Source organism: Cynocephalus volans, chromosome 7, assembly GCF_027409185.1.
Source record: "Cynocephalus volans isolate mCynVol1 chromosome 7, mCynVol1.pri, whole genome shotgun sequence".
Classification (NCBI taxonomy): domain Eukaryota; kingdom Metazoa; phylum Chordata; class Mammalia; order Dermoptera; family Cynocephalidae; genus Cynocephalus; species Cynocephalus volans.
In genome coordinates this window covers 99091762-99115874 of record NC_084466.1, presented here as the reverse complement: position 1 = coordinate 99115874, position 24113 = coordinate 99091762, and the positions used below count along the sequence as shown (strand labels likewise).

The 24113-nt window shown below is 43.2% G+C and overlaps 1 protein-coding gene across 1 annotated transcript in view; it reads left to right on the top strand.

Moving 5' to 3' along the window:
• The window catches only part of LOC134381979 (core histone macro-H2A.2), a 57483-nt gene that overhangs the window by 9729 nt on the left and 23641 nt on the right, over window positions 1-24113 (top strand). The window contains exons 2-4 of the mRNA XM_063101965.1: window positions 11379-11608; window positions 22531-22637; window positions 23878-24075. Coding sequence (XP_062958035.1) covers window positions 11437-11608; window positions 22531-22637; window positions 23878-24075 — 477 coding nt within the window. The 5' untranslated portion in view covers window positions 11379-11436. The remainder of the gene's footprint in view (window positions 1-11378; window positions 11609-22530; window positions 22638-23877; window positions 24076-24113) is intronic.

Here is a 24113-nt window from a genome sequence, read left to right as displayed (position 1 = left end):
GGGCACATGCAGAATTTCTAGGATGGATATGAGGCCACAAAATAAAGCTCCCTCATTCTGGCATTTGGGGGATCTCAGTTCCTAAATGCCAATCCCAAGGCAATGCCTGCTGATTGGCACGCCCTGCACACACCTGGGGGTCCTAAACAGGAAGCATTGCCTACCAAACAATAGTTAAGGAAAGCTCTTCTGTCTGCCTGTAATAATCAACCTTGTCCTTCGTTCTTAAACAGGAATGCTCTTAAAACCAAAGATCACCAGACATTTAAGGAAAGTCAACATGAAAGGGAAAGATGAAAATAAATAAATAGAACAAACAACTGCCAGGGTAAAACAATTCAGAGAACAGAAGATAATTTTAATACATTCCAAATAGTTGCAGGGAGATTTGAAGACATGGTGCTTTCATAAAAGAACAAGATGCTATTAAAAAGAAACAATCTGAGAACAAGACTGAGCTCTTGTAAATTCAAAACACAATTACCAAAATTAGAGATTGAAAAGACTAAAAAAAATAAGCAAAAAGATAAAAGGCTTGGAAATGCAATTCAGGAGATCCAGCGCCTGGTTACCAGACATGCCAGTAAGAGACAAGTAGAGGACGATGTGGGAGAAATAAAGGGATGGAAGAAAAACAATCAATTACAAGTACATAACAGAAAAAAAAAAATCCTCGAATTGTGAAAGACAGGAGTTTTCATATTGAACCAGCTTACTGCCAAGTGTTGGGCAGAATAAATGAGGTGGGGGTGAAGGAAGCAGGCATCGGTGACTTCAGAATGTTGAAGCAAAATATATCCCACTAAATGATAATCCAAAGATCATTCAATTAAAACAATTCCATTTGTGTAAGAAAATGTTTACTTCCCTGAAGAATGACATGAGGCAGATACCAGCAAAACAAAGGAGAAAACCAGGAAAAAGAAGCCATGGGATCAAGGATAAGCAGGGAGGACAGGTCCCAGGATGCCTGGTGGCTAAAACAACCTCCATTCTAGACTGGAGCTGGAGGTCAGATCACTGCAGGAACAGTGTCTCTGGGAAGAACCTGGCCTCTGCAAAGAACATGATGATTGACAAGCTAGGTGATTTTGAGCATATGGTAAGGGCACATTTTTCTTTTTTCAACAAGAACAAATAAAACTACAGTCCATCTTTATATTCGTGGATTCCATATTTGCAAATTTGTCTACTTGCTAAAATTTATTTGTAACCCCAAAATCAATACTTGAGGCACTTGTGTGGTCATTCAAGGACATGTGCATGCACAGACAGCAAAAAATGTCAGACACAAAGCTGGCCGGTTAGCTCAGTAGGCTAGAGCATAGCCTTGGAACACCAAGGTTATGGGGTCCCTGTACGGGCAAGCGGCCAAAAAAAAAAATGTTAGTCACCACAAGTGCACCTTCCCAGCTGAGGTTGAGCCAGGCGACAATTCGCTTTCTTATTTCAGCTCTCACACTGTAAACAAGTGTCCTTTCCATGGTCTGTTTCGTGACACATTTTTCACATTTCTGTGCTTTCTGTTGGTGATTTTGCTGTGTGAGATGGCCCCCTAGCATAGTCCTGAAGTGCTGTCTAGTGTTTCCAAGCACAAGAAGACTGTGATGTGCCATTTGGAGAAAATACGTGTGTTAGATAAGCTTCGTTCAGGCCTAAGTTAAAGTGCTATTGGCCATGAGTTCAATACTAATTAATCAATAGTATCTATTAAATAAGGTATCTTTAAACAGAAACACCCATAAAACAAGGTTAAGTAGTAATCACTTAATGATTTGCTGTGACCAGAGGCTTGCAGGAACCTAACCCTGTATTTCCCATAGGAGCACTGGTTCTATATTTGCTAATTATTTGTTCCAGGCTGCTTTATAGAACATAACTACCACACATAATGAGAATCAACTGTAGTTAGTAACTTCATGGTTTGGAGGGGAAGCTGTACAGTAAAGACATGGCCCAAATGTGAAACCCAGTAAAATGTGGAATGGTTTTGAACAACAGGTTTTCAGAACAAAGAAAATCCATTCTTCTTGATGCTAAGACACAAGAATCCTAATGCTGGACCATGGAAAAGGAAATATGGTTCTAAGCACCCCACTCAGTTCTGCAGAGAACAATAATTATGAAGTCTTAATCATGTAAATACTGCCTTTTGGCATTTAACTTTCAAAATAAACCTAGAGACTAAATGTGGAAGATTTTGCTGTGATAATAGAACAAAATATACACTAGTCCCCTGCTTATCCAAGGGGGATATATTCCAAGATCCCCAGTGAATGCCTGAAACCTTGGATAGTACTGAACCTACGTGCACTATGTTTTTTCTTATACATACACACCTATGATCATTTAATTTATAAATTAGGCGCAGTGAGAGATTAGCAACAATAACTGAAAATAAAGTAGAGCAATTATAACAATATGCCAGCATCACTACTCTTGCACTTTGGGGCCGTTATTAAGTAAAATAAAGGTTACTGGACACAAGCGCTGCGATACCATCGCTGTTGCTCTGATAACCATGACAGCTACTAAGGACTCCTAGGTGGGTACCATCTGTGGTGTGAGTACACAGGACATAGGGCTGACTCAGGTCCCAGCATGGGATTTCATCACACTACTCAGAACAGCGCCTGATTTAAAACACGTGAATTGTTTATTTCTGTAATTTGCCATTTAGTATTTTGGTATTTAGTATAGGTCCGCAGTTGTCAGCAGTAACTGAAAAACTGAACTAGAACAACGGAAAATACAGAAGATGGAGGTAGAAATGGGGGCGGGGGTGAAATCAGGAGGACAGGACCAGGGAAAGATGAAGTGCTCACAACCTCATCACATCTGGTGATGACAGGACAGGCAATGCCTCAAGTTGATGGAGTCAGAAACAGATTGAAGTGTGTTATTCAAAGTTTCCAAGGCAATCAGCAGAGGAAATAAAAATGAAAATATAACTGTCAACAGTTGGAAAAGGGGGGAGAAAGATGAGTTAAATTCTCGTTCTTAGGCACAGACAGAGACTGTATAAAAGTGAAAATAGATGGAGAAGTAGAGGTATGAACATTAGAGTTTTGGAGAACTCAGAACTAAAATTAAAAATTGTTACATGTAGTTGCCTCCGGCAGCAAGACTAGGGGTAGAAAAAGTGGAGCGGGAGACTGTTGCTTTTCATTTTATGCATTTTTCTTTATGTACCTTCTTGCTTTTCTTTATTATTATGTGCAAGTATTAGTCAGATTTAAACATGAACTCAAATTTTTAAAATAACTTCTTTAACTTTCTCATCTTCCTTGCTTCAAGGTGACCTTGAACAAGACATAAGGATATATTTGAGCTTTTTGGTGGTGGACCCTAACAGAAATTCCTAGACTTTCTCAGTCCACAGAGTCCTTAGTGTCTCAGTCATGTGTTCTCAGTGCCACTAGGCCAGAAGAAATGCCTGTCAGGTCCATTTATTAAGTGGTTAGGTCCTTAATAAGTGTTAATGTCCTAACAATGTACTAGCTGTTTGAAAAAATAATACACATAAATTAAAAGAAAAAAGAATGTTTTTATTCCATTCTTAAATAACCACAGTGAGTTACAGATAGAATGTGTGTACCTGTGGGGTACCACACAGGTCTTCTAACCTTGGAATCAGATTGGACACTGTCACCCTCATTTTCTGTTCCATATTGATTTTTACCCAGCACTTGCTTTTAATTACAGCAACAGCCAAAAACCCAGGTTTGCAAAGATATGGCATCATCAAAAGAAACATTGTGCAATCTACTACTGAAACTGTGAGCCGTCGTGAGTTGGGGCAGGGAGGAGGGTGTGTCAAGCAGAGGTCAAGTATGGCTATATTTACCTTGAAAGCTTAAACTCTCCTGCAGTGTTCCTGCGGGTTCACTCATGTGCCCCAGGGTGCCTTGGTGCACAGTTTGGGAACCATGGTGCTAGCATCTATTTGAAACTTTATTATTGTCTTTCACGCAACTTCATTGGAAGATATTTGAGGACAAGGGTCATGTATATCTCACAACATCTAATGCAGTTTCTTGTTCAATAATAAATACTCCATAAATACTATCTTTCATTGAATCTATGATGTCATTGATTGCAAGATGCACACTGAGTTCTAGAGATAGTAAAATGTTTTTTTTTTTTTAAAGTGCATCACAAAATCAATGAAATACAGTAGTTATTTGAATAGGCTAGTGTGAGTTTATTGCCCTTGTCTGAGTCAGTGCTGCAATTTAATATTTACCACATGTTGTCTATAAAACTGAACTTGTTGGTGTCCTTATGGGCTTGAAACCCAACTCTAGAAATAAATCCTAAAACAGCAGAGTCCAAATATGCCTTCTGTACCCACACAGGCAAAGCCAGTGATGTTCTTCTGCCTACTGAGCCCCCGTGGTGAAGGGGTGAGCTGTGGGACTGCGTTCCCCTCTTCCCTCAGTTTGCAGTTTTATTTTCCTGTCCCCCGTGGTCAACACTCCTATTCACTCTGCGAGTAATTGTGAGGCTTTATACCTTGATATTTCAGTTGTGAAAGGACAGGTACATTGCAGATCTAAGGTTTTATTTGGTGCCTTAATCCCCCACCTGCAGCCCTGAAGATGGGGCCACCTGAACCTAGGCACATGGCCTGCTGGGGGTGCCCGCATGGTGTGTCTTTGGAGGAAGCACTTTGACCGGCCACATTCTTTGTTCAAACCTGTAAATAATCAATGTGGTGTAGACCTTAAGCTTTGCCTAATCAGAGCAAAACTGTTTTAGAGCAGGAGGTAAATAGATGTAAACATTTAAGTATTGGCCTGATGGAAACACATTTTAACTGCAGTGGTTCTTTTCTTTTTAGAGGAGTAGACCCACACGAGACTCAAATTCACAGGATGTGGATAAACCTCTTCAGGTTTCTAACTCCTGACTTCCTAAGATGGAACAGAGTTAGAGGAAAGGGTAGCCTGGAAAAGAAGGAAGTTAGGGGTTATAACTTCTCAAAACTCCAGGCAGATTCCATCACAGGCTTGGGGGAGGGGGTAGTCTTCTCTGGAGTGGTCCAAGAGGCGCAGGTTCTGGTAGTTGTAACATGTCAGCTCCCGTCAGCCCTCCCTGCTTGCCTTAGGGATTCCTGGATGTGGTCTGATTCTTACTAAGAGTGTACAGGGGCCTCACAGCCCTGGTTCCTCATGAGGGCCCAGGATTTAGGTGCCTTGCTATTCAAAAAGTCGGCACAATGTCCTAAAATATGGGCTCCCCAGACACAAAGAACTCTTCAGTCCTATTGAAAGCACATATGTAAGTCTGTCAGTCTCACGCTTAGACTTCAGATTGAGCTGCATCCCCCAGCTCTGTCTAAGGTCCTAACCTAGGGGTAAGTCTGGAAGCCACAGAAAGAAAATCTTGTTATAAAGTATATTATCTATGGCTTATAACAGAATACCCGAAACTGGATAATTTATAAAGAAATGAAATTTATTTCTTGCAGTTTTGTCAGCACCACACTCTCCCAAGTGCGCTAACTGGCCATCCCTATATAGGGATCTGAACCCGTGGCCTTGGTGTTATCAGCACCACACTCTCCCAAGTGAGCCACGGGCCATTTCTTGCAGTTTTGGAGTCTGGGAAGTCCAAAGTCCAGGGAACACATCTGGTGAGGGTCTTCTACAGCTATTCAGGGTGTCCCATAGCAAGAATGGCCTGAACAAGAGAGAGCTGACCTTCTCACTTGCTCTCCTTCTAAAGCCATCAGAACCACACCTATTACTCCATGAATGGATCAATCCATTCATAAAGGTACAGTCCTCCCAATCTAATCACCTCTTAAAGGCACCACCTTTCAAATATCGTAATTGGATTTCCCACCTTCTTAGCACTGTTACTAAAGGGGTCAAGTTTGCAATACATGAACTTTGGGGGGACACGTTTAATCCATAGAACACTACCCCTGGCCCCCAAAGTTCATGCCTTCTCACAGGTCAATACATTCATTCCATCCCCAAAGTCTTAACTTGTTTCAACTGAAAAGTCCAAAGTTTATCTATGAAATCAAACAAGTTATCTACTTCGAAGATACAATGGTGGGACAAACATACGGTACATATTCCTGTTCAAAAAGGGAGAAATAAGACTAAAGAAAGAGGTAACAGGTCCTAAGCAATTCCAAAACCCAGCAGGGCGAGCATCAGATCTCAAAGCTGATGAATAACCTACCTTGCTCCCACATGCAGCATCCTCTGCACACCGGTGCAGGGGTCGGACCTGCAAGTCCTCAGAAGTCCCACTGCTATGACTTTCCTGGGCTCAGCCTACACTTTGGCTTTCTCAGGATGGTGTTCCACTCTGGTAGCTCTACAGTTCTGCCATCTCCATGGCGGTCCCACTCCCACAGCTCCACTGGGCATGGCCCTGATGGGGTTTGTCTGCTGCAACTCCAACCCCACATGTCCACTCAGCATTGCTCTAGTGGAGGCTCCCTGTTGTCACTCTGCCCCTGTGACAGATCTGTTTCTGGGTCCCCAGGCTCTTCCATACCTCCTGTGCAATTGAGATGGAGACTCCCAAGCCTCCACAGTTCTTGCATTCTGAGAGCCTGCACATCTAACACCACGTGGATGCTGCCAAGGCTTCTGGCTTATATCTTCCAAAGCAGCGGGTCCAGTAGCACCTGGGGCCAATTTAGCCATGGCTGGAGAAGCTGCAGAAGCCAGGGTTCAGGGAGCAACTTCCCGAGGTGGTCCTGGACAGTGAGCCCATGAAGGATGCCTCAGGCTTGTTCCTCAAAACCATTTGTCTCTCTAGGCCTCTGAGCTTGTGAGGGGAGAGACAACCTTGAAGATTTGTGAAATGCCTCTAGGGTCGTTCTTCCATTCTCTTGATGATTTCTTCTTTCTATCTTGACCTCCTTAGCAAGCAGTCACTGGGCTACACCCTTAGTTTCCTCTCCCAAAGATACTTTTCACTCTTTATGTGGCCAAGATGAGAGTTTTCCACTTTTTACCTCTTGTTTCCTTTTTAATTATAAATTCTAGCTCTATATCATGACTTTGCTGCCATAACTGAGCATAGACTATTACAAGTACCAGCACAGCTGCTTGAATGTTTTGCTGCTTAGAAATGTCTTCCACCAAATATCCTAATATTTAACTTTTAATTTCCACATATCATAAAGCCCTTGGGTATGAATAGAATGCAGCAAAGTTCTTTGCAACTCTATAGCCAGGGTGACATTTTCCTCCAGTTTCCAATAAGCTCTTCCTCATTTCAATCTGAGACCTCCTTAGAATGGCCTTTTCTGTCCATATTTCTATCAGCATTCTGATCACTGCTGCTTAACTAGTCTCTAAGAAGTTCCAAACTTTCCCTGATCTTCTTGTCTTGTAAACCCTCACTGGAATTTAGGATTTTTCTAGGATGCTCCTCCAAATTCATCTAGCCTCTGCCCATCACCCAGTTCCAAAGCCACTTTCACATTTTCAGATGTTCATTATAAGCAACATCCCACTCCTGGCATCCATTTTCTATATTAGTTCATTTCTGTTGCTTATAACAGAATACCTAAAACTGGGTGATTTATAAAGAAATGAAGTTTACTTCTTACAGTCAGGAGGCTAGGAAGTCCAAAGTCCAAGGAACACATCCGGTGAGGGCCTTCGTGGTGGTGTGACTCTCTACAGCAACTCAGGGTATCAATGGCAAGAATGAGCTGGGCAAGAGAGAGCTAAACTGCTCTCTCTCTCTCCTTATAAAACCATCAGAACCACTCCCATTATTCTGATGGATCAATCCATTCAAAGGACACATTCCTCACAATCTAATCACCTCTGAAAGGCCCCACCCTTCAAATACCATAATTGTATTTCTCACCCTCTTAGCACTGTTACAAAGGAGGTCAAGTTTCCAATACATGACCTTTTGGGGGGACACATTTAACCCATAGCATAAGTACTATGTTTGGGATGACCCCTTCATTTAGGTACCTTTTACAATTTGCAACCGGTATGTTTCTCTACTTGATCTCACTGTGGTTTTCCTTTCTTGGCTATTTTATCTTCATGAGTGTTTTAGGCATCAGTCTCCTAAATGTACTTACTTTTCTTCCACAACTGCCCATAATTTCCAATTTTTAGGGCAATTTGTGACTCTTCTTGGCTAATATTGGGAAAGTTCCTAGGTGGCTTTATCCTGCACACCTAGTCATTCTCTAGCTGTTTTGTTTGAAAAAAAAAATTTGTGTGCGTTTATGTGTACAGGGGGTATTCCTGCCCTTGTGGCATTTGTACTCGGTGCCTCATTCTCTGGTGGGAGGATAGTGTGGAGAGATTATGACCACCCAGCACATACTGTATCCACAGGGCATGTCCCCCGTGTAAGGGCTTTTCAGATGGTTTCCTTGGGAACCAGACTTACTAATTCTCCCCCAATCCTCCTTACCAGTAGCTTAAAAAAGCACATAATTGCTTAGCAGAGTCACTAATACATCTTTATGAACCTGCATATGCTCTTAACTCTTTAGAACTGACTTCTTAAAGAGACTAAGCTTCTTTTCCAAAATCATTAGAAAGTGCATTTCAGAAAAATCAATTTTAAGTCCAGAACAACTTTAAGGATCAATTAGCTACCTCCCCTTTTTCACAGTTGAGGCCACTGAGGCCCAAACAAATGACATATGAAGTTGACATGAGTAGTTATGTAGAAGTGGGACCATGCCCAGTGCTTCCTGCTCCTGAACCTGGGCTCTTTCCACTGTACCAAGAGCCACCTTCATTTTGAGCACCACCACCTGGCTAGCAAACGTGCTGTGTGGGGACAGGGACGATTTAACATTGATGTTTGTGCCCCTGTCCCTGGGACAGTGCTAGCCAACAGCATGTACTCTATATGTTTACTGACACCTTATCTAAGTTTATGTTGAAGACTATGTTTGTCATATGCAGATGCTTCCCCAAAGAGAGAACATTTATAAGTGGATTTATGAGTGAGCAGCCTCAGACAGCAAAAGTGCAGAAAGTGAAAGCTCTAAACATGGCGATGTCGTTTTATTCCTGTGCTTTACTGTCAGAGAGATCATATTCCAAGGCTTATTTGCTCATCTTTGCTTGTGCTTTACTGATGAATACTGTTTAAGTCCGTTGCTTATAACAGAATACCTAAAACTGGATAATTTATAAAGAAATAGAATTTATTTCTTATTGTCTGGAGGCTGGGAAGTCCAAGGTCCAGAAAACACATCTGGTGAGGGCCTTGTGTGTGTGTGTGGCTGGCCAGTGCAGGGATCCCAACCTTTCCCCTTGGTGTTACCAACACCATACTAAGGGCCTTCTTGGTAGAAACTCTACAAGTCCCGTGGTGACACAGGACTGGGTGATGATGAGACTGGGCTGAGCAAGAGAGAGCTAATCTTCTCACTTGCTTTCCTTCTAAAGCCATCAGAATCACGTCCATTACTCCATGAATTGATCAAACCATTCACAGGGCACAGTCCTTACAATCTAATCACCTCTTAAAGACCCCACCTTTCAAATACCATAATTAGATTTCCCACCCTCAACACTGTTACTGTGGAGATGAAGAATCCAATACATGAACCTTTGAGGAACACATTTAACCCATAGCACATACCTACATCCTTTGATGGCAAAACAACATATAGAATAGAGAATATTAAGTATATATGAGCATTTTTAAATAATGTATGTGAAGTACGTAATAAAATGCTCCAGACTCACATAATTCACCTTGGGGATAGGTGGGTGTGGAGTGTGTGGTTTGTTGCTAATTCCATCATTTTTATATAAAACTCTTTGGTCATAAAGGAACTAGTTTAAAAAATATAGTTTAGAAAATTGGGGTAATTTGTTAAAAATAGTTTAAATAGTTTAGAAAATTGAACTCTATGTTCACTCTTTCATCTTGAGTAAATAAATCCCAGTGTTGTCTCTATTTCATATTAGCCATGCATTCATGTAGCACTTTCTTCCGTCACATTTTTAGCCATGTCCTCAGGCCTTTTCATTGCTGTCTTGGCTGTTGGTAACATAGCTAAAATTTGAAATGGCTGCCTGAACAGATAGAACCAATTTCAACTTATTTTGACTTTCTTATTTTTCATCCCCAAAGGAATGCCACTGCCCTTGTGGCAGAGAACTTTGCTTCATTAACACATTTCCTAGAAAATTTCCATTTCCTTTTCTGTGGTCCTGCTTGTTTGTCCTTTGTAATTTGCTTTTACTTGTTCTGGATTGTATCCCATTTGCTGCTCACAATACTCCCTCAACCAATCGCTCAGCCCCACCCAAGCGCTTGCGATTCTCTGTATCATTTTTAGCCTTACAAAGACTTTGTCCAGGAGTGTGTCGTTATTTTATCTTCGCACAAAAGATAGCTTCCCTAAGTAACAGTGAGATATATGTATATATCTGTGCATTGTACCGAAGTCACCTCTTTGTGCTGACTGAAGTTTTCCCCCAAAATCAGTCTGGACTCTCCATTCCAGGGAGCAGAATCTTGAGTTGCATTATGGCTTTTCGTTTGCTATGTTTGGTTACTCTGTGTTAGCATATTGAATAAAACTGCCTCTTCTGTTTTTAAGAATGCTACATTATTGGAGAATTTAGAAATGTGCTTACCTCTAAGAAATGCACGTCAGCTCTGCATTATGCTGGTCAAATCTAACCACTGTAATGAGCCTGAGCATAGGGCAAGGAAGGGACTGCATTAGTTTCTTGTTGCTGCTGTAACAAATTACCCCAAATTTAGTGGCTTAAAACAATTCGAGCTTATTCTCCTACAGTACTAGGGTCAGAAGTCTGAAATCAGTCTCTCTGGATGAAAATGAAGGTATCAGCCAGTCCGGTTCCTTCTGGAGGCTCTGCGGGGAGAATCCGTTTCCTTCTGCCCTCACCTCTCTTACCACTCACTCTGATCTCCTCCTCCTTCTTACGAGGACCCTGGCAATTACATTAGGCCCACCCAGATAACCCAGGATAGTCTCCCCATCTCAAGATCCCTAACTTAATCACATCTGCAGAGTCCCTTTTTCCATACAAAGTAACCTATCCTCTCATTCTGGGGATGAGGAACGGGTCATCTTTGGGAGTCATTATTCAGCTGACCACGGGACCATGACCTCTCTCCAGTGGCAGTTTTCTCTGGCCTCTCCTCTTAAGTCAGACTGGCTTGATAGGGAGAGGGGATATTTGTGGGTGGGCCTACCAATGCTCTGTGAAGACCCTGTGCCCAGCCCCCTGCCTGCAGCACCCAGCAGTGGCAGCCAGGTCTCAGCTTCCTCCACAGGGCAGTCAGGTGTGTCACAATGCTACCTGAAGGCCATGACACTGTACTCAAGATGTTTGCCAACCATCCTTCCTCACCCTGCCTTCTTTCCTTTTCAGCGTTGTGTTAAGTGTCAGGGGGCCACTGTCAGCAAGCTGACAGGGAAACTGAGGCAAGATGTCGGGCCGGAGCGGGAAGAAGAAAATGTCCAAGCTGTCCCGTTCAGCCAGGGCCGGTGTCATCTTCCCAGTGGGGAGGCTGATGCGGTACCTAAAGAAAGGGACATTCAAGTACCGGATCAGCGTGGGCGCTCCCGTCTACATGGCGGCAGTCATCGAGTACCTGGCAGGTAAGGCAAACACACAGAGGAGATCACCCACCCCCAAACCCCTCTCACAGGCTGGGGAGGGAGGCTCTGAATGACCTGGTGGCTGGCTTCAGGCTCCTGCGAGTGGTGACAAGGTCTCAACTGGCCTGCTTGGCTCAGATCAATTTCTACAGGTTTTAGGGGAAAGGAGAAAGCATGGGAAGGACCAATGGCCAGCATGGAAGGCAGAGAACTCACAACGAAGTCACTGTTTAGACGAGCCTGGGAAAAAGTGTGTCCTGCCTTAAGCAAATGCAATATGTAAATATCTAGTCTCCTAAAGAGGAGAAACTGCAGGGAGGACAGAGGAGTTGCTATTCATTTTGTAAAAGGGGGTCTTCACTTTACACCAAATTCCTCATTAAACATCAGTTTCCCTGGTATATTTAAACTAGGACTCAATGTCCATAAATAACATTTATCTGAACATCACGAGCACCTTCAGGTGCTTTCATGATGCTGATGCAATGTCCTAATTTTGCTCTCCTTTACTGAGGAGGTTCTCTATCTACTAAACATGCATAGTAAATAGTTTCCCATATTTGTTGTTAAAATTGCTTTTTACTATAAGATGAGATTTTTGATGTGTGTGTTCTTTATATATTTGAGTGACATTCCGTTTAGCTTGTTTGTTGTTGTTCTCTTATGACATAGTTGAACAGAAACCAAACTTCACAATATTAGGGATGCTTTTTTAAAAATATGTAAAATACATTGTGTAATGTTCAATATACTTATTATCCTGATTTGAGCATCACATATTGCACGCAGATATTGATATTCAATGTGGTACCTCACAGATAGGTACGATAAGTTATGTTTCAATAAAATAAATAAATAATATATAAACAAAATATATAAAAAGAAAAAAGTATATAAATAAGTGTGATTAGTTCCATGTAAAGTCATTTTAGCCATAAGCAACAATGTCTGTAACATTGCCCAATGTTAATAAATTCCCCAGACACCAAAGTTAAGTCCCTTGGGAAGTCCACTGGGTTAAAAGGCAAACCTCCCCAAACTGTCTGTCTGGGAAGCCAAGCCCCCGGCATCTGTAGCATGAAAACTTCCATGCATGTGGCAAGGCTGGTCCCAGCTTCTGTTCCCAGGTTCCTCTTCCCTCCAGTTTCTCCCTGAAAAGCAATCCCTCCCCTTTCTTCAGATGCTCAGTCCTGTTCTGCCTAGTTAGTCCCCAATCAACATCTACTGATAAAACATTCTCCCTCTGGAGCTCCATCAGGCAGACCTTGGCATCTCGAGCCCTTCTCTTACTGTGAAAGGAAAAGCTTTTTCATAGGCTAAAAGCCTTTCCGGATCCTTTAAGAGGTTGGAAAGAGGGCTGGAGGGCTCTGAAACCTAGTCCACTCAAGTGATGGAGAACAGTGCGGTTCAAAACGGGGATCACCCCCAGATTTTGTGGACAATGTCTGGGACCTAAGACTGTGCGTGTCCTAACGTGCTGTCAGGTGATGCTGACGCTGCTGGTCCAAGGACCACACTTTGAGTAGCAAGATTGTAGCTTTCTTGTTTAGAAAGCAGGTTCATGGCTGTACCCCTAGGAGGTCTATAAACTGGGTTTGGAGGGGGGACCCAGGAATCTGATGGGAAAATCTCCCAGCTCAGGGAAGGAGAGGAGGGACTTTGAGAAAAGTATATGAAGATTTAAGACAACATATTAGGTCTGTATCACTAAGACTTCCACTGAGACTGGAAGACATTGAAAGATCCCATAGCTCCCAACTGGGGAGTTGAGATTCCCTGAGGGTCTTCGACCCCAGCTGTGTACTTGTTGCTACACCGCACTGCCCTAAGGTTTGTACAATGAAAATAATAGTACTTCCTGGGTCTCCATTTGGCGAAAGTCTGAACTTTGGTGCATATGTAAAATTTGACCTTTTGAATCACCGGTTTCTCTTTATTCTTTGGTTCACATGTGTTAGAAGAAAACAGCTTATGTTTTCCTATTCACTCATTCATTCAACAAAGATTTGTTGAGCATCTACATGTCAGTGCACACAATAAGTCCTTAGACAGTGAGTCCTCGTAATAGAATTGGGCCAAATGGATGGGTTACATGATGGGTTGGACATGAAAGGTGAGAGACGAGAGCGTGAGCACCCAGAAGGAGGCCCTTGCCAGTAACACTCCTTCCCCCGGTGCCAGTCCCAACATCTAGCACCTGCCTGGGCCACGTGGAGGAGAAGATGCAGGCCTGTCCTCTCTGTGCTCTTTCTTTCCCTTCTTTGTGTTTTTCTCCCTTCCAAACTCAGGCCATAGTTGAGAGAGTCCAGGCTTAGGGGTCAGTTCAAATCCAGATTAATCAGTTTACCAGCTCTGTTACTCTACCCTCTCTGAGCTCTCGGTGTTTCCAGAGCTAGCTCATTTCACCTAATTAAATGAGCTAAGGTATGTAAAATACCTGCTATGTAGGATGCACTCAATGAACGGTCATCCTCCTCTGCCCTCTACTAAGAGCTGATCAGATCAATCAGGGCAAAGTACAAATGATGAATGCCCTTAAGGTGGTATATTCTCAGGCTGAATTTGCATTTTAATGAGACAAGGAGTTTTAATCCAAAGGAATGAATCCTGTTAGTGGAATTGCAGGCCACAGTTGAGTAAGTGAAATGGGGGGTGTTTGTTTTTGTTTGTTGGTTTGATTGTTTGTTTGTTGAAGGGGCATCAACTGATTTTGTTTGAGAAAGGGGGTTCATGGTGTGGAAGCCTCCTGTCACCCTTGAAATGACCTTCTACATTCATGAATCAAATCTTAACTGTATGCCTCCTTTGGATCAGGCCTTGAAAATACAGCAGAAAAGAGGCACCCTGGGTCCTGCCTTTGCTGGGCTTACAGTCGATCAGGGAGGGCAAGCGTTAAACACATCATCGTAAGATGAGGTACATGTCGGGTGGGGAAGATAGAGGAACTTTGGGAAGTGGGGGGAAGGGGAGGGGCTGCCTAATACAAAGTAAGGGTTGTTGAGACCTAAATCAGGTTCTCACCTCTGGTTTTTCTCAAATCGATCAATTTCAAATCCTGATACCTGGGTCCCACCCTCAGAGGTTTGGGGATATGTTCTGGGCATTGGGATTTTAAAACCTCCCCCAAGTGATACTGATGGGCAGCCAGGGTAGGGAATTATAGTAGTTAGCTAAATTCAGATGGAGGGGGTGGGGTTGAACTAGGAGGAGATTGTCAGGGAGGCAGGGAATAAGGTGAAGACCAAGATTAGAGTTAGTGTGTGACCTTTCCAGGAAGTTCAGCATGCCTGGGGCAGAGCTGGGGAAGGGAAAGGCGTGAGGGATGAGATGGGGTGGGGTGGCTCTGCAAGGCTAGATTACAAAGGTCCTTGAAGGCCACGTTGATTCGTGCATGTTTCAGTCATACACACACACGCACACACATGCACACACACATGCGCACACACACAGAAGAGGAGGCGTCGAAGGGAGGAGGTGGTGTTTTAGGGGCCTCATTCAGACTTTAGGTGGAGAGCAGTTGGTGGGGAGCAAGATCAGAGCCAGGAGACCAGTGGGGGCCATTTTAGTGTCACTTTTGAGAACTGACAGTGGCCAGGACTAGGGGTATGCAGTGGGGATGGTGAGAAGAAATGAAAAATTGGGAAGATGTCTGGAGGGTAGGGGTCAACTCTGCTCGGGAATGGGTCAGGTCAGTAGGGAGGGGTGTCAAGGATAACACAGATCTCCCAGGCTCAGACTTTCTTCCAGGCCAAGCTGCCATGGACTGAGGAGTGGAGGTGTGGACTCGGAGACAAGAGGGTTGAGAAAGGATATGAGGAGTTTGGCCAAGAGGAAGGAGAAAAGAGAGGAAAGTAGCTAGAGGGCGGAGAATGGGGCCTGTAGCTGAAGTGGGGGACAGTAAAGGGGAAACAGGATGCAGGACAGAGCTCAGCTCGGTATCTGTTGAGTTTTGGTGTCCATAAGATGTCCAGAGGGCAGAGTGGGAAGGAACACAGGACTCAGCCAGCCGAAGCCTGGATTCTGGCTCTGCCACTCTCAGCTACGAACCTTTGAGCACATCACTTTACTGCTCAGAATGTTATTGCAAGGATCACATAAAATAACACATGCTTAGCACTTCCCGGCACATGTTAGCACCTCTGTACATGCGGTGTTGCTATTATTGAGTGAAAAGCTACTATAGGCGTGTCTGGAGTCCAGGAGGGTGCCGTGGGCTGGAGACGCAGATGCGGGCATTGAGGACGTGGGAGTGAGTGAGGTCACCCAGAGAGAGCCCAGCGACAAGCCTGGAGGGTCCAGGACCCAGCCCAAGCGACATTAGTGTGCCCAGGTTTTGGGCAAATAGATGGGGAAAGGGTGGCAAAGAAAGCTGAGAAAGGCAGCCAGCGGTTAAAGAGGAAAGGCACGAGCATGCAGTGCCCTAATACCAAGAGAAGGGAGTGGGAGGCAGTACCCCTAAGAGTCACACTGATAAAAACCAGACAGGGACAGTTCATTGAACCACCTCCAGGTCATGGTGACCTTGGCGAGGACCATGTGGGTGGTCAAAGCCAAACTGCGGTGGGTTGGAGTATAGGTGTGGACTGGGAGACAAAGGGGGTGGGGAGCTCTTCGAAATCACACTAGTTATTGAGTTGCCATTAGATCTTGTTATTTAATGTGTTAATAAAGAAGCACACAGACTACTATATCCCTGGTATTCTTACTATTTCAAAACTGTATTTTCATGTAATTGGTTTTCTTTGTCATCCTGTGTGTTTTATTTTATGTATTTAAGACCTTACCCTGAAACCCATTAAGATGGTTATTATAAAATTTTTTAAAACCCGCAAATACAGAAAACGACAAGTGTGGGTGAGGATGTGGAGAAATTGGAACCCTGTGCATTGCTGGTGGGAAAGTAAAACGGTGCAGCCCTGTTTATAACAGTGTGGTGGTTCTTCAAAAAGTTAAATACAGAGTTACCAGATGCCCCTGCAATTCCACGCATAGCTGCATACCCAAAAGAATCAAAAGCAGGGACTTAAACAGATACTTGTCCCTGAATGTTCATAGCACCAGTATTCACAGTAGCCAAAAGGTGGAAACAACTTAACTGTCCATCAACAAATGAATAGATAAACAAAATGTGTCGTGTGCATATATGCATATATGGACTGTTATTATATTATTATTATATATAATGGATTATTATTCAGCCATACTGTTTTAAAAAGAAATGAAATTCTGATACGTGCTAGAATATGGATAAACTTTGAAAACATCATGCTAATAGAAGATGCCACAATAGGGCAATACTATATGATTCCATTTATATGAGGTACCTAGAATAGTTGGATTCACAGAGACAAAAAGTAGAACAGAGGTTACCAGGAGCTGAGGGAGGGGGAGTTATTGTTTAATGGGTACAGAGTTTCCATTTGGGATGATGAAAATGTTCTGGAAATAGATAGCAGTTATGGTTGCACAACATTGTGAATATACTTAATGTCACTGAATTATATACTTAAAATTGATGAAAATGGTAAATTTTATGTTATATATACTTAAAAAAATTTTTTTTTTTTTAATCAGACGCCTTTTTCTGAGAAGAGGTCGTTGGGACTCACCAGTGTAGCAAAGGGATTCCAGGCACCAACCAAGCTGCAGCAGGGAGAGAAGCTAGAGATGCCAGAGACAGGGAGCATGTCGGGGAAACTGGGCCCCTGGGGACACCAGAGCTGGCTGGAGTGCTGGCCTGAGATGAGGAGGCACCTCCTCTAGCTTCCAGAAGGGGAGGGACGGCTGGGAACAGATGCATGCACCACAGTGTCCCCCATGGGTGTGCAGACACCCTCGTCTTACACGCAGGCACAGCCTCTCGTAAGTGGCAGGTTCAGGTGTTCTCTCCTGCCTAAGTCTCAGTGGCAGACATTGTCCCTCATTCCCGCATGAACTGGGATTCTCCTGCTGACATCCTGGGAGCCAGCCGGGCCACAATTGGTGGACTTCCTCTGGCCAGTTTACCTCTACCCTTGGATTCATGTCTGCGGTTTCTGAAGGGCCTCTCTCCCACTTACTGCCTCTGGAAGGAAAGCTGGGGCCACAGGAATGGTTAGTGAGAGAAGGCTGGGGGTGACACAGGCAAGAAAGGAGTTGCACAGACTTTCAGCAACACTGGGCAAGAGGTAGCGTTCTGCCTTGCCTGATTCCCTGGACTGGCTGCCTGCCTAGCCCCAGGGTCACACATCATCATGATGTCAGAGCCATGCTGTGTTTCTAGTCCCAACTTGTTGAGGGAGGGTGCATGAGCCTGCGGAAAAAGCACGCTCAACTGCTTATCTACGATGTCCCATGGACCCAAGACGTGCTCATGCCTCCCAGAATGGTTATCACATTCATCCTTCCGTTTCTTAATCTGTAGAATTGTGATCATGTTGGTCCAGTTCACATCTCCAATGGAGGTGAGGGAAAATGAACTAAAAAATAAGCACCAAATTCTGGAAAAATATTTTGTATTTATTGATAATAGATATAAAGTAAATGTAAGATAGAGAATGAATTGTTTACGAGCCGACCTGTGGCTCACTCAGGAGAGTGTGGTGCTGATAACACCAAGGCCACGGGTTCGGATCCCATATAGGGATGGCCGGTTGCTCACTGGGTGAGCGTGGTGCTGACAACACCAAGTCAAGGGTTAAGATCCCCTTACCAGTCATCTTTTTAAAAAAAAAGAGAGAGAGAGAATGAATTGTTTATAATCATTTTTTATGGAAAGAAAAATGTTCTGCAATATATTTTTAATTAGTAGGTCTTAAAACAGGGTTGAATTTCAGGGCATCTCATGAAGTCATTGTGTAACATAGAAACCCATTGTTTATACACCATTTCCAAATAATTGGGTCTCTCCACTTAACACCAAGCATTTTCTTATCTAATGGTTTTCAATTATTACATTTGTGGCTTGAAAAGATGACTTTGGCAGCCAGGGCTACATGTACAGTTGTGGAGGTTGTACACTGCACAAGAACACACATTTAAGGAACTATTCACATTATAGACCATAAAGATTTGTGTATTTATTATGAGAATTTCCAGCAGATGGCAGTAAAGGGTCTTGCACTAACAAAATCAGAGAAGCATCTTGAGAAAGGGGTGTCTTCTAATTTGCATGAAGGTAACCATGGAACAGGAGTGGCCTCATTTGCATGGATCTGGAGGAGGACAAAGCTAGGAGCGGGGAAACCATTTAGACAGCCATTACAATCACCTGGCTAGAAGAGACACAAAGCTTAACTCAGGGCATGGCAAAAAGAGGGGCAAAGGTATGTAAGGATGGGGGGGTCTGTTCGGCCCCACATCCATCTACTGGATTGGGATGAGGTGGGGAAAGGGAGAAGAGTGGGCAGGGAATGACTCCCAGGTCTCTGACCGGAGCCTTGTGAGGATGGACCTGCCAGTCCCAAGGGCAGTGGGAGGAGCGGGTTTGGGAAATGACTTTGATTTGGGGATGCAGTAAGTTTGATTTACCGGTGGGACCCCTACGTAAGACTGTCCAGGTGGCACCACGGCAGGACTGGGGATGGAGATTTGGTTACAGGGGCAGGTGAGTGGAAGCCTGAGCCATGAACTGGAAAGGATTTCCCCAGAAGACTGCATAGCCCGAGCAGAGCAGAGGCACAGAAAGGGCCCCAGGGGCACCGCCACTTAGTGGGCAAGTGGACAAGGACAAAGGGGCCAGAGAAGGAGACAGAGTCCTGAAAGAGCAGCAACTCCATGTCCTCTGTCCCAACTCTCCATTTAATGTGGTATTTCCCATCTTCTGTGAATATTCAGTGTTGGTTTAAATTGTGTCCAAAATGAAAGGGCACTGATGCTTCCAAAATAATGTGCATGAGCTTTATAACATCCTTTTTGGCTAAAGAAATGATTCTTTTTACTACCAGATACTCAGCTGTTTTCCAGATGGTTACTATTGCTGGAAGTGTGACTTCCAAGAAGAAAAACAGAAAAATGATCTTCCCCCAAAATCTGCAGTAAAATAAATATATCCTGTATAAATCCAGTTTTCCTGTTGATTGCCAATATATGATTCTTTTGTCCCCAGAACCGATAAAATCACTCAAGATTGTAGCAGACTTTTTAGAGTTCATGTGAATATATTTGTCATCACAACATTTGAGACTATTAATGATGATTAATGTTATTTCAAACATTTAAATGGTGAAGTCCCTGTCCCAAGGCTGTCCAGACTAAACACCCAAAAGAGATAAGAACTACTGGATCTAAGTTTTCTACCATGTATTATTAAGAAGTTTTTCTCTTTAAAGAAAAAAAGTTCTACCTCTGCTTTTGCACTAGAGCATACGATCGAGGTTCTCTTTCTTGTGAATTATTTGGAGGGGTTAGTTCAAGGTCCCGTCCCACATCCGCCAAGCTGAGCCTGCATGCCCTGAACTGGGCTGTGTGCTGAGGTGCTGCCTTTAGTCTCTTCCTGCGCTGCATTTGATTCTGGCAGATTTTCCATCTGTGAATCTAATGTCTGTACATCTGTCTGTCAAGTTGAAAACAACCTGACCTTCTTCAGGGGCTTCCTGAAGGCTCCAAGCCTGTAAGGCTTCTCGTTAGTGCTGCCTTTCATGCTTACAGTTAATTTGAAGGACTTGGGGAGGACGCTTAACTTCTCCCTCTACATGCAGGTAACAGAAGGCAGAACAATGGTGGTGCAAGACACTAAGTTTATTTTCTTTTTTCTTTTTTTTGGCAACTGGCCAGTACGGGGATCCAAACCCTTACCATTGCTGTTAGCGGCAACATGCTCTCCCAAGTAAGCCAACCAGCCAGCCCCAAGATGCTAAACTTAATGCAATTGCCCAAGGAGTCTTCTGATCCCCCTGCCCACCAGACAAAGGGCTGAGCAGAGCACTCCTTCCTGCAGGTGTGGGCCCCAGAGATGGCAGTCAACTTCTGACGAATGAGCAGGTGCAGTAAACTCCCCTTTATGGAGAGCAGTGGGGACTGTACATTTTAACTTGGAGTCATAAAGCAAGTCTATTTGTGAAGGCTTTATAACTCCATTTCTTTGTGATGAGTATTCTTATTAAGAGAAAGAAAGGGTTGGGCAACAACCTGAATGCAGCAAACCGGATTGCTCAATATGGCATTAACTTCAAATACTCTATCCCACTGTCCCAACAAGTATGCTCACACTTTGCAAACCACGGTGCCCCAATCTTGGATTCAGAAAACATAGTTACTATATGAATGTCTTGTTGGTAAACACAATATTCATTGCTTAATAATCTGGAAAAGATGTGAGAATGAATTTGCAGTGGTTTAGCACTTTTCATTAAGGAAATGCCATAAAAATGTTTAACTCTAATGTTTATTTTATTCTGATTTTTTGTTAATCACATTTGCTTAGTTAATATGGAGTACTGGTGCCCAGTTTTTATCATTGCCATAGATTTTATGAATGATGGCAATTGCACGTACTGTTTTATTTGAAATTAGGTTGATTGTAAAGATTCACACAGAATTGCCTGTTAATTTTAGTGCTTAGTATTTATGCCATTGTATCAGCAGATCCCCCCCAACACACACACAAACACACACACACACGCCTGCACACACATATACACACAACATATTCATGCACATATGCAAACACTTTTTTTCCTTCATTATCAGTGAGATAACTCTTTTGCACATTGCTTCTAGCTTTCTAAGGGAAGGAATTTTTTTTAAAGGCTTGTTCATTCTTTTGAAGCCAGACAAATTTGATTCACCAGAACATCTTTCTAAAATTGAGGAAGAAAGACAAATATCAAAATAAGACAGAGGAGGAAGGGAGAAAGCATACAGATGCTATAAACCAATTCTATAGATTTTTATTATTTTGACCTCAAAATGTTAATAGCTTATGAAATAACTTTAGGAAAATTCCTTTTTATCAACTTTTCCACATTTACCAAATGACATGTTTGTTAGAGTCAGAGCCATGCTTAAGCCCTGAGGGATATCTGGGAGACCCCTGAGCCCCAACATGCCTCCTACCTGGGTCTCATGGGCACCTGCTTTCAGAATTCACTCTTCATGTTAAGAATTTCTTCATCGCACAGTGTAAGTCAGTTCTTCCCACCCACTTTCCTCTAAGACAGGAGGGACCTGGACCATCAAGCAAAGGGGAGAAGAAGTACTTAACAGGACCCCAATGGGTACTAAAGACAGACTTTACCTACGTCACATTCTCTTCAGAAATGGCCTGCTCTCTGCAGACTGAAAGAAATTCGGGTTCTATATCAGGGATTCTCTATTGTCAGGATTAGCTTTCTGCTGACAGTGGCTTAAACAAGAGAGTTTATATCACTCTCATACGAAACAAGTCTAGAAAAGACTGTCCAGATGTGTGAGGAGAATCAGTTCCCTTCTGTCTTGTTGCTCTGTCATCCACAACGTCTTCTTGGTCAAAAATGGCTGCTCAAATTCCAGCCATCACATCCTCAGTCCATCAATAGAAAGAGGAAAAGGACGCAGCCCCTTCATTGATGGACATGTCCCAGAAATACCATAACACACAACTGCTTGACTACATTTATCAGCTAGGAAGGGTGGGAAACATAGTCTTCATTCCTGTAGTTATGGGCTCAGCAAAAAATCAGAGGTCCACATATTGAGGAAAAAGAGGGAGGATTGATGTTAAGGGACAATATTTGGAACATGTGGAAGACTTTGCCATAGGATCATGTATCAGATCCCGCTAACATATCTTATTTGTCTGTGACCCAAGTTCTTTTCAGCTTTCTGGATTTCTTTCCAGGCCCGGGCATAAAAATCAGAAAGGAATAAATGTGATCAAACTTGAAGGCCATTTCTAAAGAAAAGCTTTAGACAGCTCAGACCCCATTCTGTGGTTGCCTGTTAACACCCCCTTGTAATTTCAGCGGAAATCCTAGAATTGGCTGGGAATGCTGCCAGGGACAACAAGAAGGCCCGGATAGCCCCGAGACACATCCTGCTGGCAGTTGCCAATGACGAGGAGCTGAACCAGGTACATCTGAATCATTGAGACAAGGCAGGGAATGGGCTTGCCCAACGCCTGCTGTGTGTGGTGGACCTGGCTGGCCACAGGTCATTCCTGCTACAGTTCCCAATCACATTTATACAAAAAAATTCATACCACGTGAGAGAAGAACAAATTCTCATAGCCGTATTATTCAGATTCAAAATAAAATGGCCTCTGGAATAGATCCCCTTATATTTTCTGGGTCTTGCCAGACCTTTCTTTCCTCTTTAAAAACAAGTGCTGTAGGTTGCTGAAAAGGTGCAGCACAGGTGTTATTCTCATCCCAGTCTCTTTGCCCAAACTTTGTTGATGATTTATTTTTATGTGGGCAGGAGAATCCTTCTTTATATGTTAGAATTGACCCTTTATATTTTGCAATTGACTCTAAAGTCAAGTGAATGCCTACCCCCGCCCACCATCCCAGGATATGCCAGGTGGTAGGTAAATAGCATAAGAATTTTTATTTATATTCGTTTTCTAAACCTGTTCTTCTCCAACTGTAGTGAAGAGTCAATTCTTACTGCCAATTCATTATGGATGATAATTTCCCAAAATGTAATGAAAATTAATTACTAGAAAAATAAAAAAACAAAGACACACAAACTACAAGCTACAATATTTTGTTATCAGATTCAATAGATATGCAATAACTCTATCGGTTTACTATAAACTGATTGCAACTTCTGTACTTCTCTTGCTACCGATGGGTAACTAACAGTTCATGTACAAGCCGTGGTCACAGTCAACACTTGGAATAGGACTGCTTTAGGATGTGCAGAATATATTAGCCCAGTAGTACATGTTGATTATTTACAAATAAATATATATCGATTGGGAGGCACATGATCCAACATATTTTGCTGATGGAATGTATGTTCAGGAGTGTGAAGATCACTGTCTGTTGTGAATTTGGTGTAGTCCTTGTGTTGACTTTTAAACCCAATTTTGTCAAGCTGTGCTCCCTACACGTGACTCTCTTTATCCTCTGCCGTGTCTGGAATTCCAGATCCTTGTGCAACATCCCTAGTTTCAACTTCTATAACCCTTTTATTTTGCTCTGCTTGGCTTGGCTTTCTGTACAAGATCACAGGATACCTTGATACCTACAGAGAAATGCTCTACACATGAACGAGGGGCCAAGCCGATTCAATTGTGTATTGTACCATGTCTTTAGGATAGCAAAGACCAGATTTAAGACTTGTTTTGCCAACATTTCTCTCTTCAGCTGCTGAAAGGAGTGACCATCGCCAGCGGAGGCGTTCTGCCCAGAATTCACCCCGAACTGCTGGCCAAAAAGCGAGGGACCAAAGGCAAGTCGGAAACGATCCTCTCCCCACCCCCAGAGAAAAGAGGAAGGAAGGCCACGACAGGCAAGAAGGGGGGCAAGAAATCCAAGGCTGCCAAACCACGGACATCCAAAAAGGTGAGCCAAGGTCGCTTGTCATGAGCCAGGCCCACTGC